Consider the following 16,032-nt stretch of genomic DNA (forward strand, 5'->3'; position numbering starts at 1 on the left):
GAGTATTAACTATTAGGTACATTAATTCAATATACTATATTTCGATACATGTATTTTGGTACATACATTTCGATTTGACATTTAGGTAGATTAATTCAATATAATACATTTCAATACATATATTTAGGTTTATTATAATATATTTCGGTACAATCATGTAGGTACAAATATTTCGGTACAAAAAAGTCAATTATATATATTTTGGCACAGTCATTTCCGTACGCTTATGTATTTATATACTTTTGTATCACAAATTTCTTTTAATATTTTCTCATTTATGTTCATTTACAATTAAAGAACTAAATATGTGCATATTAATTAAATTAAAATTCAATGTGGAGAGATTAAATAAAAATACACATTTAAATGACAACAATTGAATATAAATTTTGATAAAAGTATACTTCAAGGGATTAAATTGAATATGTAATCTAACATTAGGTTTTTTTTTTTTTTTAATTTTAATCTTTTGTAAGGATTAATGTTCAAGAACCCGATTATTATAAATAGAATAGAAACCAACTGAGAAAATCGCAACGCAATAAAACTTCTCTACATCCTTCATCTTCCTGCCTACTCCAATGGCATTGAACTTCATAGCAAAGTTGCTGTTAGTTCTAACCTTTGCCGCTTTTTCGGCCGGTGCTACAAGAAGTCAGCTCAAAGAAACCAAACTGACCGTGTTCTTCCATGACTTCGTTGCCGGTCCGAATACCACAGTAATCCCAGTTGCAGGTATTGCCGGCAAACTTTGGACCTTCACTCAGTTCGGAACAGTTTACGTGACTGATGATCCGTTAACCGCAACACCGGATCTAAACTCAGCCGTAGTCGGGCGAGGCCAAGGCGTGTATGTGACATCCGGGCTGGACGGACTCAACACTCATGTGTTGATATCGATTGTGTTCGCAAACAAGAAGTACAATGGCAGCACATTAGAGATACAAGGAACCAGTAAGCAGTTCGAGGCGGTTAGGGAGGTTTCGGTGGTCTCCGGTACCGGAAAGTTTCGATTTGCGAGAGGATACGCTACGTTCGAAACGTTGCTTGTGGATGCTGCAACTTTCTACTCGGTTGAGAGATGCAACGTTACAGTGGAACATTACTAGAAGATCTCTGTGTTGATGCCATGGCCTCTTACTTTTGTTAATTTATCTGTAATCCCAAACATATGCTTCGAATTCGATATAACTGTTGCTAATATCAAATCTGCGTCATGTCTTTTTCGTGTCACATGCTGGCAATGTATTCAGATAAGACGGCTATCGTTATATATTATAAATCCAATAATTTAAGACTTTGATGAAATGATTTTAAATGAATATCAGAAAAGTTGAAAATATTGGCATTGTTATAAATGCCCATACACAGGTTTTTCAATGCCCATAAATGAGATGTAGACTTTGAAAACAAAATGATTGTATTTTCAAAGTTATGTGATGTAAATTTCAACATATAATAATACGAGTTTATCTATAAATAGAGCACTCGACTGCAATAAAAGAACAGAGAGAAAGAAAAGAAAGAATAATAACATCATTATCTATTCCTATCTCCTTTATTTATCATCCTCTTATGCTATAATTACAGTGTAATATTTTACATCTGCTTCGCTTCTGTCACTAGTAAATATTATCTCTTTAATTTTAACCTATTTTATAATACGTTACCAGCACAACTATCTAAATGTAACTATTCATCATTTCTCTTCGCCGAAAGAAAAAACAAAAATGTTTCCTTTAAGGATTTTACTGTTTATCTTCTTCCTATGCCTCAACTGTTGGATATACTCTTGCGAAGAACTATTTACACCATGTCTGCTTTTAGTTCTCAACTTAACAGTTACATATATCTTTGATTTCTTGTTTGGTGTAGATCTTGATTACTAACCCAGTGTTTATTTATATTAATTTTACTGCAATCCAAGATGGTGCGGTACAATCGCCCATCTTGAACTGCAAATTTAATCTTACTGCAATCCATGATGGTGCGGTATCCTTGCTTATCTTAGATTGCATATCTAATTTTACTGCAATTTTAGGTGAAGCGGTATTATCGGCCATCATACCCTGTATATTTAAAATTTGTCTACTGTTTAATTTTATTGCAATTTTAGGTGGTGCGGTATAATCGTCCACCCTGCTTTACAAATTTAAATTTTCCTGCTACTTAAGTGGTGCGGAATAATCGCCCATCCTATGTTCTGAGAATGGTGCGGTACAATCGTTCTCCTCATTCATCATGTAAATCTCGAGCCAAAAGTTTCAAGTGCTTATTATTTTGGCTTGAAGATCAAAATGAAAAATTTGTAAGAAACAGAAGTTTTAACACTACATCTCCCATATTACATATTATTACAAGTTCTTATACATCTCAATTTTCTTTTAGAAAAGTAAATTGGTGAATTTGGCAAAGCTTGATTTTGCTGCCCTGGACATTACTGAGAATAATTACCTTATTTGGGTACCGGATACCAAGATCCATCTGTAAGCAGAGAATCTTGGGGATACCATTAGGGAAGAAAGCAGCTCATCCCCTCAAGATCAGGCGAAGAACATGATTTTTATTCGTCGCCATCTTAATGAGGGACTAAAGAGCGAGTACTTAAGGGTTGAAGATCCGTTAGCTTTCTGGAAGGCATTGAGAAATAGATACAATCACCAGACAACGGTGATTCTTCTAAGGGCTCGCTATTAATAGACTTACCTAAGGATCCATGATTTCAAGTCAGTCGCCGAGTACAATTCTACGTTGTTCAGAATTACCTCTCAGATGAAGCTCTGCGGGGATACCATTATTAAGGAAGATATGCTGGAAAAGACTTTCAGCACATTTCATGCCTCTAACGTGCTTCTCTAGCAGCAGTATAGAGCGCTAGGCTTCACTGAATACAACTAGTTGACCTCTGTGCTCCTGGTTGTTGAACAAAAAAAATGAGCTCCTGTTAAAAAATCATCATTCTCGACCTGCTCGATCTGCACCATTCCCATAAGTGAATGCTGCTTCCCTTGAAGTGAACGCCACATCCTTTAGTGGCAATAATCATAAACGAGGGCGTGGCCACATGTAAAGATGGTGGAAGGGAAAAGCAAGAATCATAGCGTCCAGTTTCACAACCAGATTCTGAGGCATAATTCAAGCCCAAACTTTAAAAATGTAAATCGCCATAAAGGCATAGCTCATAGGAACAATGCTCCCAGAAACTCTGAATGAGCATGCCATAGGTGTGGAGGCAATGGGCACTGGACGCGTACTTGTCGTACCCCAAAACATCTGGTGGATTTGTATCAAGCTTCTCTCAAGGAAAAGGATATCGAGACCAATTTTCTCGACCATACTAAACCAATGGATATACTTGATCTATTGTGCAACTTATCAGGACAGTTGAACAAAACCCACCTAGAGGTCTCGGACTTCATGGTGGAAAGGGAAAATGAAGTATACTGGTTCGATTGAATCATTGATGTTTGATGTCCTTTTATTATATTGAACTTGTAGTTTAAAAACTAGCATTTCAGATTCAATAAAAGTGGCATTTAAATTTCCTGTTATAAATTGCTTTTAACTGTGATTCCCTTACTTAAATAGCATAGATAAAAGTTATGGTTATTTTCAAAACATGAAAAATAGCAGAGATATTTGTTTTGCAGACAGCGCAACCACGCATACAATACTTCAAGATCGAAAGTATTTCTCAAGATTGATGCTTACAAAAGTAAGGGTAACAACAATATCAGAGCAATTAGATGTGATTGAAGGCTCAGGAAAAGCCCAGATTATGTTACCGAATGGAACAATATTGTCCATACAAAATGCGTTGTATGATACTCGATCTACTAGAAATTTGTTGAGTTTTAAAGATATACTTTTGAAGGATACTACATTGAAACAAAAAGTGCAGAAAATGTGGAGTATCTATGCATTACCTCCAATGATACCCAGAAGCGTATATTGGAGATGTTGCGTGGTTTGACGAGTGAATTATATTATACATACATAAAGACAATTGAATCACATGTTATCATGAACCAAAAGTTCATTGATTCAAAAGTTTACATGCTTTGGCATGACCGTCTAGGTCACCCAGGATTTGTCATGATGCGTAGAATCATTACCAACTCTAATGGACATCCATTATTGAGCAGACACATTGCTATCTTAAATGATAACCCTTGCAATGCTTGTTCTCAAGGGAAGTTGGTAATTAGACCATCACAATTAAAGGTTGATGTTGAATCCCCATCATTTTTGCAAAGAATTCAATGAGATATTTGTGGGTCTATTCAACAATCTTGTGGACCATTTCGATATTTTATGGTTTTGGTTGATACATCTACCCGATGGTCATATGTTTGTCTCTTGTCTACTCAGAATGTAGCTTTTGCGAGACTTCTTGCTCAGATAATTAAGTTACGAGCACATTTTTCAGATTACTCCATTAAGTCAATCCGACTTGATAACACTGGTGAATTTACATCTCAAATCTTTAATGATTACTGCATGACATTGCGCATTGATGTTGAACACCATGTTCTTCATGTCCATACTCAAAATGGTTGAGCAAAAACATTGATCAAGCAGCTTTAGTTAATAGCTCGCATTCTGCTTATGAAAACAAAATTACTAGTTTCTGCATAGAGACATGTCATCTTACATGCTACATCATTGGTTCGATTGAGATCTATAACCAACCACCAATACTCATCAATACAACTCGTATTTGGGCATCAGCCAAACATTTCACATTTACGAGTTTTTGGTTGTACTGTTTATGTACCTATTGCACCACCATAACGCACTAAAATGGGACCTCAGTGTCGACTGGGAATTTATGTGGGTTTTGATTCACCATTTATCATTAGATATTTGAAACCTTTGACAGGTGATATGTTTACAGCTCGTTTTGCTGATTGTCACTTTGATGAGACAGTATTCCCTTTGTTAGTGGGAGAAGACCGTTCCAGAAAAACAGAAAGAGCTGACATGGGTTGTTCTCACCTTATCTCATTTTGATCCATGTAGCACTCAATGTGAAAATGAAGTGAAAAAGATCATTCATTTTCAAAGTATTACTAATCAAACGCCAGATGCATTTAATGATGCTATGAAAGTGACAAAATCACATATACCAGCTGCAATGCACCTGTAAGAATTGATGTCCTTGTTGGATAAAATAAAGTGGTAGCGAATGATTTATCTGGTGCACGCCTGAAGGGTGGTAGACCTCCAGGTTCAAAAGATTCAGCCCCTTGAAAGAAAAAGTCGAGGGCACAACTGAATCCAAATGAAATCATTCAAGAAAAAAAATGAATGACACATCTACAATTCATGATTCTGTACTTTCAGAAAAGAAAATGTCTTTGACGAGACACATGTACTTGAAGAAATAGAGGTACATGAAAGCAAAGAAATCCACAAATGACCAGATCCTTGTTGGATATGCAGATGCTGGTTTTCTCTCTGATCCACATAATGCCCGCTCACAAAATGGATATGTGTTCAAGAATGAAGATACATCTATCTCATGGCACTCAACAAAGCAAACATTAGTTGCTACATCTTCAAATCATTCAGAAATACTTGCTTTACATGAAGCAAGTCGTGAATGTTTTTAGTTAAGATCAATGATCCATCATATTTGGAATTCATGTGGTTTACCTTCAAAGATAGACACTCTAACTGTTATTCATAAAGATAATGCAACCTGTGTTGCCTAAATGAATGAATGATTCATCAAGGGCGATAAGACTAAACATATATCTCCAAAGTTTTTCAATGCACATGAGCTTCAGAAGGCTAAAGTTATTGAAGTCAGACAAATCCGTTCCAATGAAAATCTGGCAAATTTGTTCACCAAATCTCTACCAAAGTGCATGTTTCAAAAGATAATGCAAGTATTGGATTACGTCAACTTACCAAACAGCTAAATTTGAAGAATGCAGAATCATGAAGAGATATATATCAGGAAGAGCATCCATGATACATGCATGTTGTACTCTTTTTCCTTCGATTAGGATTTTTCCCATTGGGTTTTTCCTATCAAGGTTTTAATGAGTCAACATAAGCATATTTAACACTATATCAACAATCTAAGTAAAGTTGTACTCTTTTTCCTTTGTTATGGTTTTTTCCCACTGGGTTTTTCCAATTAGGTTTTAACGAGGCAACTGATGTTGATATGTGGACATCTAAGGGGGAGTGTTGAAAACATTGGCATTGTTATGAATGCCCACACACAGGTTTTTCAATGCCCACAAATGAGATGTAGACTTTGGAAACAAAAAGATTGTATTTTCAAAGTCATGTGATGTAAATTTCAACATGTAATAATGCGAGTTGCTCTATAAATAGAGCACTCGACTGCAATCAAAATATAGAGAGAAAGAAAGGAAAGAATAATAACATCATTATTTATTCCTACCTCCTTTATTTGTCATCCTCTTATGTTATAGTTACAGTGTAATATTTTACACCTACTTCGCTTCTGTCACTAGTAAAGGTTATCTTGCTAACTTTGACCTATTTTATAACAAGAAACGGATTGTTATGACGAAAACAAATTGGTCTTATGGTTACCATCTTCAAGCTTGCTTTGGTTATTACTGAGGAAAGAAGAGGGGATTCCGATTTTAATAGGGTTTTTAAACTAGTTAGATTTATAATTTTTATATTAACAAAAATTTAAAAGAATGGAAGGATATAACGTTTATCGATAGCCTCGAGGGACTATTTTGCCGGCACTTAGACCAAACTCAATCCTGGGCTAAAGGCCAACTTTTCCCATTTATTCCCCCTCCAAACCTAACACAGCCCAACCGAAGCTAAAAGTTTGGGCTAAAAGTGAAATGCCAAACAAAAGCTAAATACCCCCCCCCCCAAGAATTAGCCCAGGATTTGGTGTGGGCCCCACCAATGTGATTGAAAAGTGGGCTGTGAAACCCACTTGCTGATCCCACACTTGCCAACGCACGGAATGTGCCAGAGACAATCACAGCGGGACCCCACCCATGTGTCGGATAGTCTAACGGCTATATTTGTGATCCAACAGCTAGATTAAATGGGCCGTTGGTTAATCTAACGGCCTAGATTCAAACAATTTTTTTTAGTTTTATATTTATATATTTATTGAATCCAACGGTTGAAATTGAATATAATCAAATAAAATGGTAAAAAAAAAAATGTAATGGCCCAAATTTAAATCTAACTGCTAAAATAATTAAAAAAATATTTAACTTAAGAATAATTTACGATTTAGTAATTTTTCAATATTTATCGGAATCTAAATATTTTTAGGTTAAAATGTCTATAAAATTAATTTACGATAGTGTACATAATTTTTTTTAAAGTTAATTTAAAAGAAAAAATTAGCCTAAATTTATTCTTTAATAATGTCGGGCTAAAAAAAATTAGGCTAGAAGAGTTGGAGCAGAAAAACTCTTTCTGGGCTACAAGCTAAATTTTCGGGGCTAAACATTTTGGCTTTTAGCCCAAGGGTTGGAGATGGTCTTAGGTTGGTTTTGCCGGAAATAATGGAGGGGTGTAGTGGTGTGCTAGGTTTTGGGTCACTGGGTATAGAGATAGAAACACCAATGTTTATATTCTTTTATTCTCTTATTCTTAATTATTTAAGGACAAATTTGCAAGTTTGGTGGAGAAAAAATTCTAGTAAGATATAGAGATAAGATAATTGAGTTCTAATAAAATTTTCCGCAATTGTTTTGCCCTCGACTAAAAATTCGGGAAAAAAGAGCCGGTTGTATGGGAAATACTTTAGGAAGTTATGATCCCCTATTACTGAATATGATGCCTACTCTGCATAGGTTAGGCATACAGCTGTTCTAACCCTAAAATGACATGCTATTTGTTTACATTCATTAATTTGTAGGGGATTCAATGCAGACTTTAATGGTGGTCAAATGGCTGAATGGCTTCAACCTAATTTGGCAATGCTCAAATTTGACTGCAAGTGAAAGGGATGTTTAATTATATGCAGATTCAATAATATTACAAAATTTCAAAACATTAACAAATAGGTTGTGGATTAGTATTGAAAGGAACATGCAACTAATTAAGAAGTTAAATAATTGCTCCTTTGTTACTCACAAAGATGCAATTCATGACAATTACAACAACAGTAATATAATATAACTGATTAACTGTAAATAATAATTTCAGTAAAATATAAAATTCAGCAATCGAAAATTAGGGTTCATGCTCAACCGGAAAAAAAAAAAACAATGTTTCATGCAATCAGACTGAAAAAATATCAACAATTTAGACCGTGTTTTAAAATAATTTGAATTATGATGGTGAATCTTGTGAACGAGTTTGTAGCAAAAAAACTTTCAATTCACAACAACATGAGATAATGCGTTGTGATATATTTTACTAAAAGGTTGTGGCAAAGAGAGAGAGGGAGAGAGAATGGCTTGATAATCCTTTATGTTATTTCTCATGCCTTGCATTTTTATTTATTTTTATTCGAAAGATCGTAGATTCAAAGAAGCCAAAAGCAGGCAAGCAATTACAAAGGGTGAGCCAAAAGGCCCCAATTGAAAAAAACCACAAGGCCAGTGGGAGTTGATACAAACTAGGAAAAACTTGCAACAAACAATACACTAGCATGAAAATAATACACTTGCATAGATTGTTACATATATTGTAAATAAATTATTTTGCATAAAAATTAGAAGTTAAATAATTGCTCCCTTGTTCAAATTATAATTTGAAACCCTAACCGTATGAAACTGAAGATCACAAAGCTATTTCTAAAGCTAAATTGCTTGTTCTTCGTTTCTCAATTAGCTCCAATGCATTAACCAATGGCATTAAACTTCGTACCAAAGCTCAGTGCTCAATTCATAATACTAGTCATGGTTCTAGCCATGGCTCCATTTCCACTTCCAGTCCGAGCTACTCCCAAGTCCAAAGAAACCCAACTCTCCCTCTACCTTCAAGACATCACTGCCGGTCCAAATGCCACAGACATTCCACTTGTAGGTATTTCCGGCAAGCTTTGGAGCTACACCCAATTTGCCACAATTTACACCGTTGATGACCCATAACGGAAGGCTTAGACCCAAACTCAGCCTCCGTTGGCAGGGCTCAAGGGTTAACTATGACATCGGGATTGGAAGGACGAAATGCCCTTGTATTGATATCGATTGTGTTCACAAACAAGGAGTACAATGGCAGCACTTAGGAGATAAAGGAATTAGTAAGCAATTTGAGGAGATTAGAGAACTATAGGCGATTTCAGGTACCGGGAAATTTCAATTTGTTAGGGGATATGCTACATTTGAAACAGTAAGCACTACTAGAATATCATGTTCATTTGTTCTACTATGCATGTAAGTACGGTGTACCTGCAGTTCATGTTCTCTTTTGTAGCAAATGCTTTGGTTTGTAATTATAATTTGTAGGTCAACCTTGAGGCTTGAGAAATGTGCCCATTTTGTTTAATCATGCAAAGCCTATATCAAGAGTCTCAATATGAAATGCTCTCCTAATCTTACAAAATTAACTTTTCAGTGTGTTGAGCAACCGACCACTGTAGTTTGGATCAGATATGGTGTCGTCCTCATCATCATTTCTTTAGATGTAAACCCTAAACCTCTCTGACTTTCTTCCTCTCTCCCTCCTCCTCAAAACTTATAAGCAACGAATTGCTTGAACTCCATAGGAATAGTGGCGAGGTCAATATGGGTCATTGACTGCCACTGACCCTAATAACTTCAAATATCTCCCCTTTGAATTTTTATATAACCCCTATAATAGCTAAAGGCAAACAGCACATAGAGACCATTTATCAATATTTTTTAATTAAAACATACCAAAACTACAACCTTTCCAAAATGGGGAGACCATTTTTAGTGATCAATATTGTAAAGAATTCACATCATATAAAAATCAATGGTGAATAATAACTTGGTTGTATACAATGAAGATGAATGGACATCAATAGTTTAATGATTACTTGGTTACGTACAATGAAAAATGTATTTGATTCTATTGATAATAATGTTGTGATACGACGTTCAAAAATATGAGAATATGTAGTCACCAATTATAAATGAAAGTATATATAGTTTTGAGAATTTTCTTGTTCGTGACCTCCTTAATGTAAATTCTTGGCTATCCCACTGCATAGGAGCCATTAACCTCAAATCAAAATCGATGAAAGAAATTAAAGTAAAAACGTCATAGTGGACCCCTAAACTTACGGAAAAACCTTAAAAATTAGAAGCATAACACTAAACTTTTTAGCGTGAAAGAAAATATCAAATTGGGCCTGTGACCATGCATCGTGGTCCTTTCATGACTCCTCTTTATAGTTTATACCTAAGTCCTCAATAAAAGATTTATTTTGTAATTAAAAATATCAATGCGCTCATCCTCAATCAAAGATTATTAAATCTCAACAATTGTGAAATGAGAGGCAAATATCTTTTTTATTACATAATTGTTAATAAAAAAGTTTGTGAATTAGTATTGAATTGAAAACTTCCGGTGCTTCTAGACCCTTTCTCCAGCTACTAACAAAACTTTAGGCCAATTCATCTTGGAAGAACTATATCCACCCAAATGGTGTTGCATATTCTTTGAAGGATATAAGATTATGATTGCAAATTTGTCAATTGGTTTTTATTTTCAACAGAGGGAACAGAAATCTGGTGATCCAGTTTTAAATGTTGGTTCCTGGCTTACCAAATACCAACTCAAACTAGCCCATCTTTTCTGACAGTTGCCAAGAACAGTAAATATTGACCTGAAAATTTTAATTCCTAAGCCACTTGCATTTGAGGAACTACACCAAACTCGAGCAGCAGTTGGCAGAATGGAACTGTAGACACCCAATTTGGCACCCTTCTTTTACCTACCAAATGAAGAAACTGATGAGCATACACCTTTTCTACCAAGAACTAGTATTATGGCTCCTCCTCTATGCCATGGGAATTAAGCCAAACTGGCCCACCAGCACAAGAAGTTTTTCAATCGGACTGTCACTCTGTTCTGGGAGTTTTACCATGTTAGTGGCATTCGTGTCATAATATATGTATGAAAGATATTTCATATACTTAAGTCTCGTTTGTGATTGTTTTGGTAGGAAGCACTTCTGTTCATAGGCATTTATGCTCAAAATACTTTCAACTGGATCACATTGATATTTTAAAAGAATCTAACTACTTCCAAAAGAAGCATTCAATAAGTTATTCTCCAGAAAACGCTTCTATGACTCAGAAACACTTTTAACTTTTTATGTCAAACGCATTTAAAAACGCTTTTAGCTGTTATAAATTATGTACGCTTTCTAAAAGCAATCTCAAACATATCTTTAAGATATTGTTATAACGTGAAAGGATTAATAATATCGCGTGACAGTGTGAACTTAACAGAGCTTACTAGCACAAAGATAGTCTTTTGTGCGGTTGTTGTGCTTATTATGTTCACTCAACACCATCCGGACTAAAAGTAACCGCAGTAAAACAAAAGAACAGACAGAAAAATAAAGATTTTTATGATTACCAAAAGCTTGAAACTGAAGGAAGCAACAAATTGTCGCTGTCGAGTCTGTCCCTCTCAAGAAGGAGATTGCTCAAACCTACACTACTACTATTTCTCCTACCATTTTTGCAGGCCTCTAAAATATCCACATTAATTCTACAACTAAGATTATTGCAATCTAAGAAATTTAAATCCAAATCCTCCTCACTACCTACAGCTTCATCATCATCCGCGATACTGTTGCTTTCATCACAATCATTCCCTCTAACAGTGATCCAAGTTTCATCATCCCAACTCCACCCGGGGTCCCCCGAAAACAATGACAGCCGCCTGATCCTCTGATCATCGGAGGAGTTTTCGAAACTCGGGTTTCGATCAAGGCTGCCCGAAGTCTCTGATTCCCCAAAAGAATTCCATATATCTTGATCGAGAATACTTGTTGGAGAAAATGAAGTGGATCCTTGAACTTGTTTTGTACTGCTAGAAAAACTAATTAAAACTTTTTCTTCTTCTTCCTCCCCAAGAAATGAATGCTTTAGAAGCTGACTAGCCGTCCAACGCTCCGTTGGGTCCCTCCGTAAGCACTTTTCCAAAAAGTGCTTTGCTTGATCTGAGAGGAAGCTTGGAATCTCAGGCAACTCATTAGAGTATGCAATTTGATAAAGAACAGTTACTGGGTCAGCTGCATTAGGCCACGGTGCTGATCCTCCGGTAGCCATTTCGATAATTGTACACCCGAGAGCCCATACATCGCACGCGAACCCCTGCTCTTCTCCGCGTGCCACCTCCGGCGCCATAAACATTGGCGTGCCGCCAATTGTGGCGACGGAAGCTCCTGCCGGATTAGCCCACCTAGCACATCCAAAATCTGCAATTTTTGGACCGTTTTCACCAACCAAGATGTTCCTGCCTTTTATGTCACAATGTACCAACCCAAGTGAATGCAAGTAGTCTAGCCCTTTCACCATTCCCCTCGTGTAGTTTCTGATTATTGATTCGTCAACTAGGCCTCCACTGCTGTGAATTGCATCGATGATCGTGCCGCCGGGCATGTACTCCATGAGAAGATTGTACACGAGCTTGTTGTTCTCACTAGTAATGTCATGCCCCATGTAGCTTACTATATGTGGACTGCTCAAAACAGAGAAAATTTTCTGCTCCCTTTGCAAGAACTCGGAATGGAACATTTCAGCGGACTTGACGGCAAACTTGTCACCGGAGCGGCAAGAAGTGGCTAAGGAGACGGTGGCTGATGAGCCTTGGCCAATGGTGCAGCCTCTTGTCCATTCCATTTGGTGATGAGCAAAGAATAGAATGTACAAAATACAAAACTTTTGTGTTGGTTAAGATGCCTATTGCCTTCGCCTTTATATATGGACCAACTCACTTGCAAATATAAGGTGGCATATTTTAAGGGGGTAGTTTAATTGGTTGGTTGGGTCTCTCTCTCTCTCTCTCTACCGCCATTACGGTTGACAATTCCCTAACTTAATTCGGCCAAGTGTCGAAATTTGGGTGGGGTTGACGGCATTGGCCTCCTATACGGGTGTGATTTGGCAAAATAAGATGCCAACACGTGTCAACAATGGGGTTTAAGAGTGTGCAACTGTGAGAAATTTTTCAATACGTCGAAAATACGGTCCAGTATGCTAAGTGTTATAATATAAGTGGTTGAAATTTTTTTTTTTCAAGTATCAAACCACTTGTATTATAACACTTGGTATGCTGGCCGTGCTCCCGACACATTGAAAACTCCCTCATGCAACTGCAAACCGGAAAATTGGGGTAGACATTTGGTTTTGGTTTGGTGCAAGAGATGGGAGAGGTTGGATAGAGTTAGCTTGGATTGGATAATGCTAATGGGATGGGATTCTGTAATTTGGAAGGATGTGTGAAATTAAAATTGGGTAAGGTGTTAGGGGGTGCGTTGAACCACCAAAACAGGGTTGAATTTTAGTATCACTTTCTCAATTTTTAGTTTTGGTATATGGTTGAATTTAAGCATGTGGTTTGCCACTCTACATACAAGTCTTGTCAAATTTGAAGTCTTTCTTTGGTTGAGAAAAGGAATATGCCAATTTGGTATAATTAAAAGGAGGGTTAAGACAAGATAATAATTATTTTTTGTATGTAGGCATTGACCAATTTTTACTCTACCACCATTGCATAATCCTTTTCTTTTTAAAATGATTTTTGGTACCCTAGATTTTTTTTTTTTTTTTTTTTTTTAAATGAATAATTGGTAACGAACCATGGTTGTCTACTCATTCGTACTCGAAAGAGGCTAATTGGGAATTGTACCCTACCTTTGGTCACGGTTAAATAGATTCACAACTTAGAATGAGATATCTTGGATTAGTGGAATTTATGCAAAGGCAATATTCGTAATTTTTCTGTTCAGGAATCAATAACCCAAAATTTTCCTCAATTGAAGCTACATAATTTGATTGACTTAAGATTATAATGCTTCACCCCCATATTTTGTTGAAATTTGTATTGTCATCACCGGCACATCAAAAATTCAAAGAATGTGCTTTACCTGATCTAAAACAATGTCTGCAAATTTTATTTATTTGTCTAATTTGTCTAAATTGTCTTCACCAACTAAAAATATATATATCGGGACGGATCTATGATACTATTTTTTTTACACAATTTTTGACATTTTTTGTGTGCAACCCACTTCATAATGTATTTCAACGATTCGAATCGTATATCTTTTAGATCTTTCTTTTCTCAAAGAGCATGTTTACCAAAAATCACCCAAGTTTGAAACCATATGATTGTTGGATTAAGAGTTTATAATTTCTTTGTAGAGTCGTATTCATCAACTTTCTTCACTACAAATAAATGTCTTAATGGTTTTAGATTTGTCGAAGTTTTTGCAAAAATGATCTATGAATGATGTTCTAAAACATTGTACCAAAACATGAGGTGACAAATAATTCATAAAAAATTCCACTTTTAAGAGAATCTCCTTAACATGTCTCTTAATTTTTCGTAGCAAATTTATATTGTTATTTTGTGACACTAGTTATTTTTCAGATCTTTGACATACCCCATCTAAAGTTGCATTGACCCTTTGCCGATGGATTATCATGATTGATGATATGCCGTCACTCAACATTTTTATCTTCTATACCTCTTTTTCGTATTTCGACTATCGAATCGAACAAATTGAAGAAAATCAAAGGGTAAAAATTAACAAGGAATATGTGATAGGTAAAAATATGTGTGGATAGCACCATCTCTAAAATAATTCATCCCAATTTCATGAGAAATTCTTCAGTGAGCCAGAAATACAATCTAGTACACCAAGTGTTAATTAGGTAAAAAAAATTTTAATTTTAATTTCCAATTAATTGTGTTATTAATCTTGATCTACTGTGCCGTGTACTCGGGACACCAAAAGGAAAGACGATGATTCACAAATGTAACTTACACACCACAAAAGAAACTACCATGACATGAGTGTGAACATGATTTCTACCATGCTAAATAAAGCACTTTCATCCTTTCTAGAAAGAACAATAATAAAAAGAAGTTATAATCATGGACGAAAAGTGTCATTTAAGGCACTAAAAGAATAATCTTGGTAGTAAATTAGAAGGTACATACCATTAATTATAATTAAATAACGAAGGGAATGAAACCATTAAATTATATTAATCACTAATAAACCACACGTAGCATATATAAGGGTTCATTAATGCATGTGCTACGTTTTGTTGCTTCAAACCTCATGTTTCATTTCCCAAAAAAAAAAAAAACCTCATGTGAATTCATCTACTCTTAAACTTTTTTATTTTTTTTATTTTAAAATTAATTGAAATATTAAACGTCGTTCGATCTCTAACTTCCACCGTACGTACACGCTACATTATTATGCCAACCAAAAAAATATATGAATGGGTGATGGTAGATAGATGATCTTCTTAAATTATTTTTGTAGATCATATGATGTACGTTGATGAGTTTTTTTTTTTTTTTAATCATTAAAGAAGATATCCAACCATTAACGATCACATCATGTGTGGTCTACAAAATATGATTTCCCTAGCATTTTTCAATATGTATATATGAATATCTATAAATTGTATTATATTATTTTTTTGTTTTTCTCTTTAAGTGGGGCCAATTGGTGGTATCGCCAAGGTAGTTCAGCCTTTTGGAGGTTGAAAAAACTCATAGAGACATTTCAACCTTCCAATGGCTATCATCGTATGATTCACCAACGCTAAAAATTGAATTCAAGATGAACTGTGTGAAATACTAGCCTGAAATTCTTCACTAACCATTAAGCCACCTTGCAGTGGTTAAATTAAATTAAATTATATAGTATATTTGATCGACTCTTTAATTAATAAAACACAAGATGGTAGATAAACTTGATGCACCAATAAAAGCTAGAAAGTGGGGTGGTGGTTTGAACTTGCGAAAGAGTTAAAGAGAGGAATCAATTCAGAAGCAAAAAAAGGGGGAAAACAAAGTGAGTCCCGATTGACTAAACAATATCCACAGTAAATA

The 16,032-nt window shown here is 35.5% G+C and overlaps 2 protein-coding genes and 1 pseudogene across 2 annotated transcripts; 2 read left to right on the top strand and 1 right to left on the bottom strand.

Annotated features, from left to right (window-relative positions):
* Positions 1-511: 511 nt before the first annotated feature.
* Positions 512-1,297, top strand: LOC103938809 (dirigent protein 22-like). Its single transcript, XM_009348853.3, has one exon. The coding sequence runs from the start codon at positions 582-584 to the stop codon at positions 1,107-1,109; it is 528 nt and encodes a 175-aa protein (XP_009347128.2). The 5' UTR covers positions 512-581; the 3' UTR covers positions 1,110-1,297.
* A 7,513-nt stretch (positions 1,298-8,810) lies between these two features.
* LOC108867038 lies at positions 8,811-9,440 on the top strand (annotated as a pseudogene).
* A 2,057-nt stretch (positions 9,441-11,497) lies between these two features.
* LOC103944552 (mitogen-activated protein kinase kinase kinase 18-like) lies at positions 11,498-12,855 on the bottom strand. The gene has a single exon (XM_009355024.3). The coding sequence runs from the start codon at positions 12,795-12,797 to the stop codon at positions 11,523-11,525; it is 1,275 nt and encodes a 424-aa protein (XP_009353299.1). The 5' UTR covers positions 12,798-12,855; the 3' UTR covers positions 11,498-11,522.
* Positions 12,856-16,032: the final 3,177 nt, after the last annotated feature.

The sequence above is a fragment of a genome, unplaced genomic scaffold (genome assembly GCF_019419815.1).
Source record: "Pyrus x bretschneideri cultivar Hongxiangsu unplaced genomic scaffold, Pyrus_bretschneideri_v1 Contig12, whole genome shotgun sequence".
Taxonomy (NCBI): Eukaryota; Viridiplantae; Streptophyta; class Magnoliopsida; order Rosales; family Rosaceae; genus Pyrus; species Pyrus x bretschneideri.

Bases quoted from the DNA above. Each gene is read 5' to 3' on its own strand.
- LOC103938809 (XM_009348853.3), top strand. From the start codon at position 582: ATGGCATTGAACTTCATAGCAAAGTTGCTGTTAGTTCTAACCTTTGCC.
- LOC103944552 (XM_009355024.3), bottom strand. From the start codon at position 12,797: ATGGAATGGACAAGAGGCTGCACCATTGGCCAAGGCTCATCAGCCACC.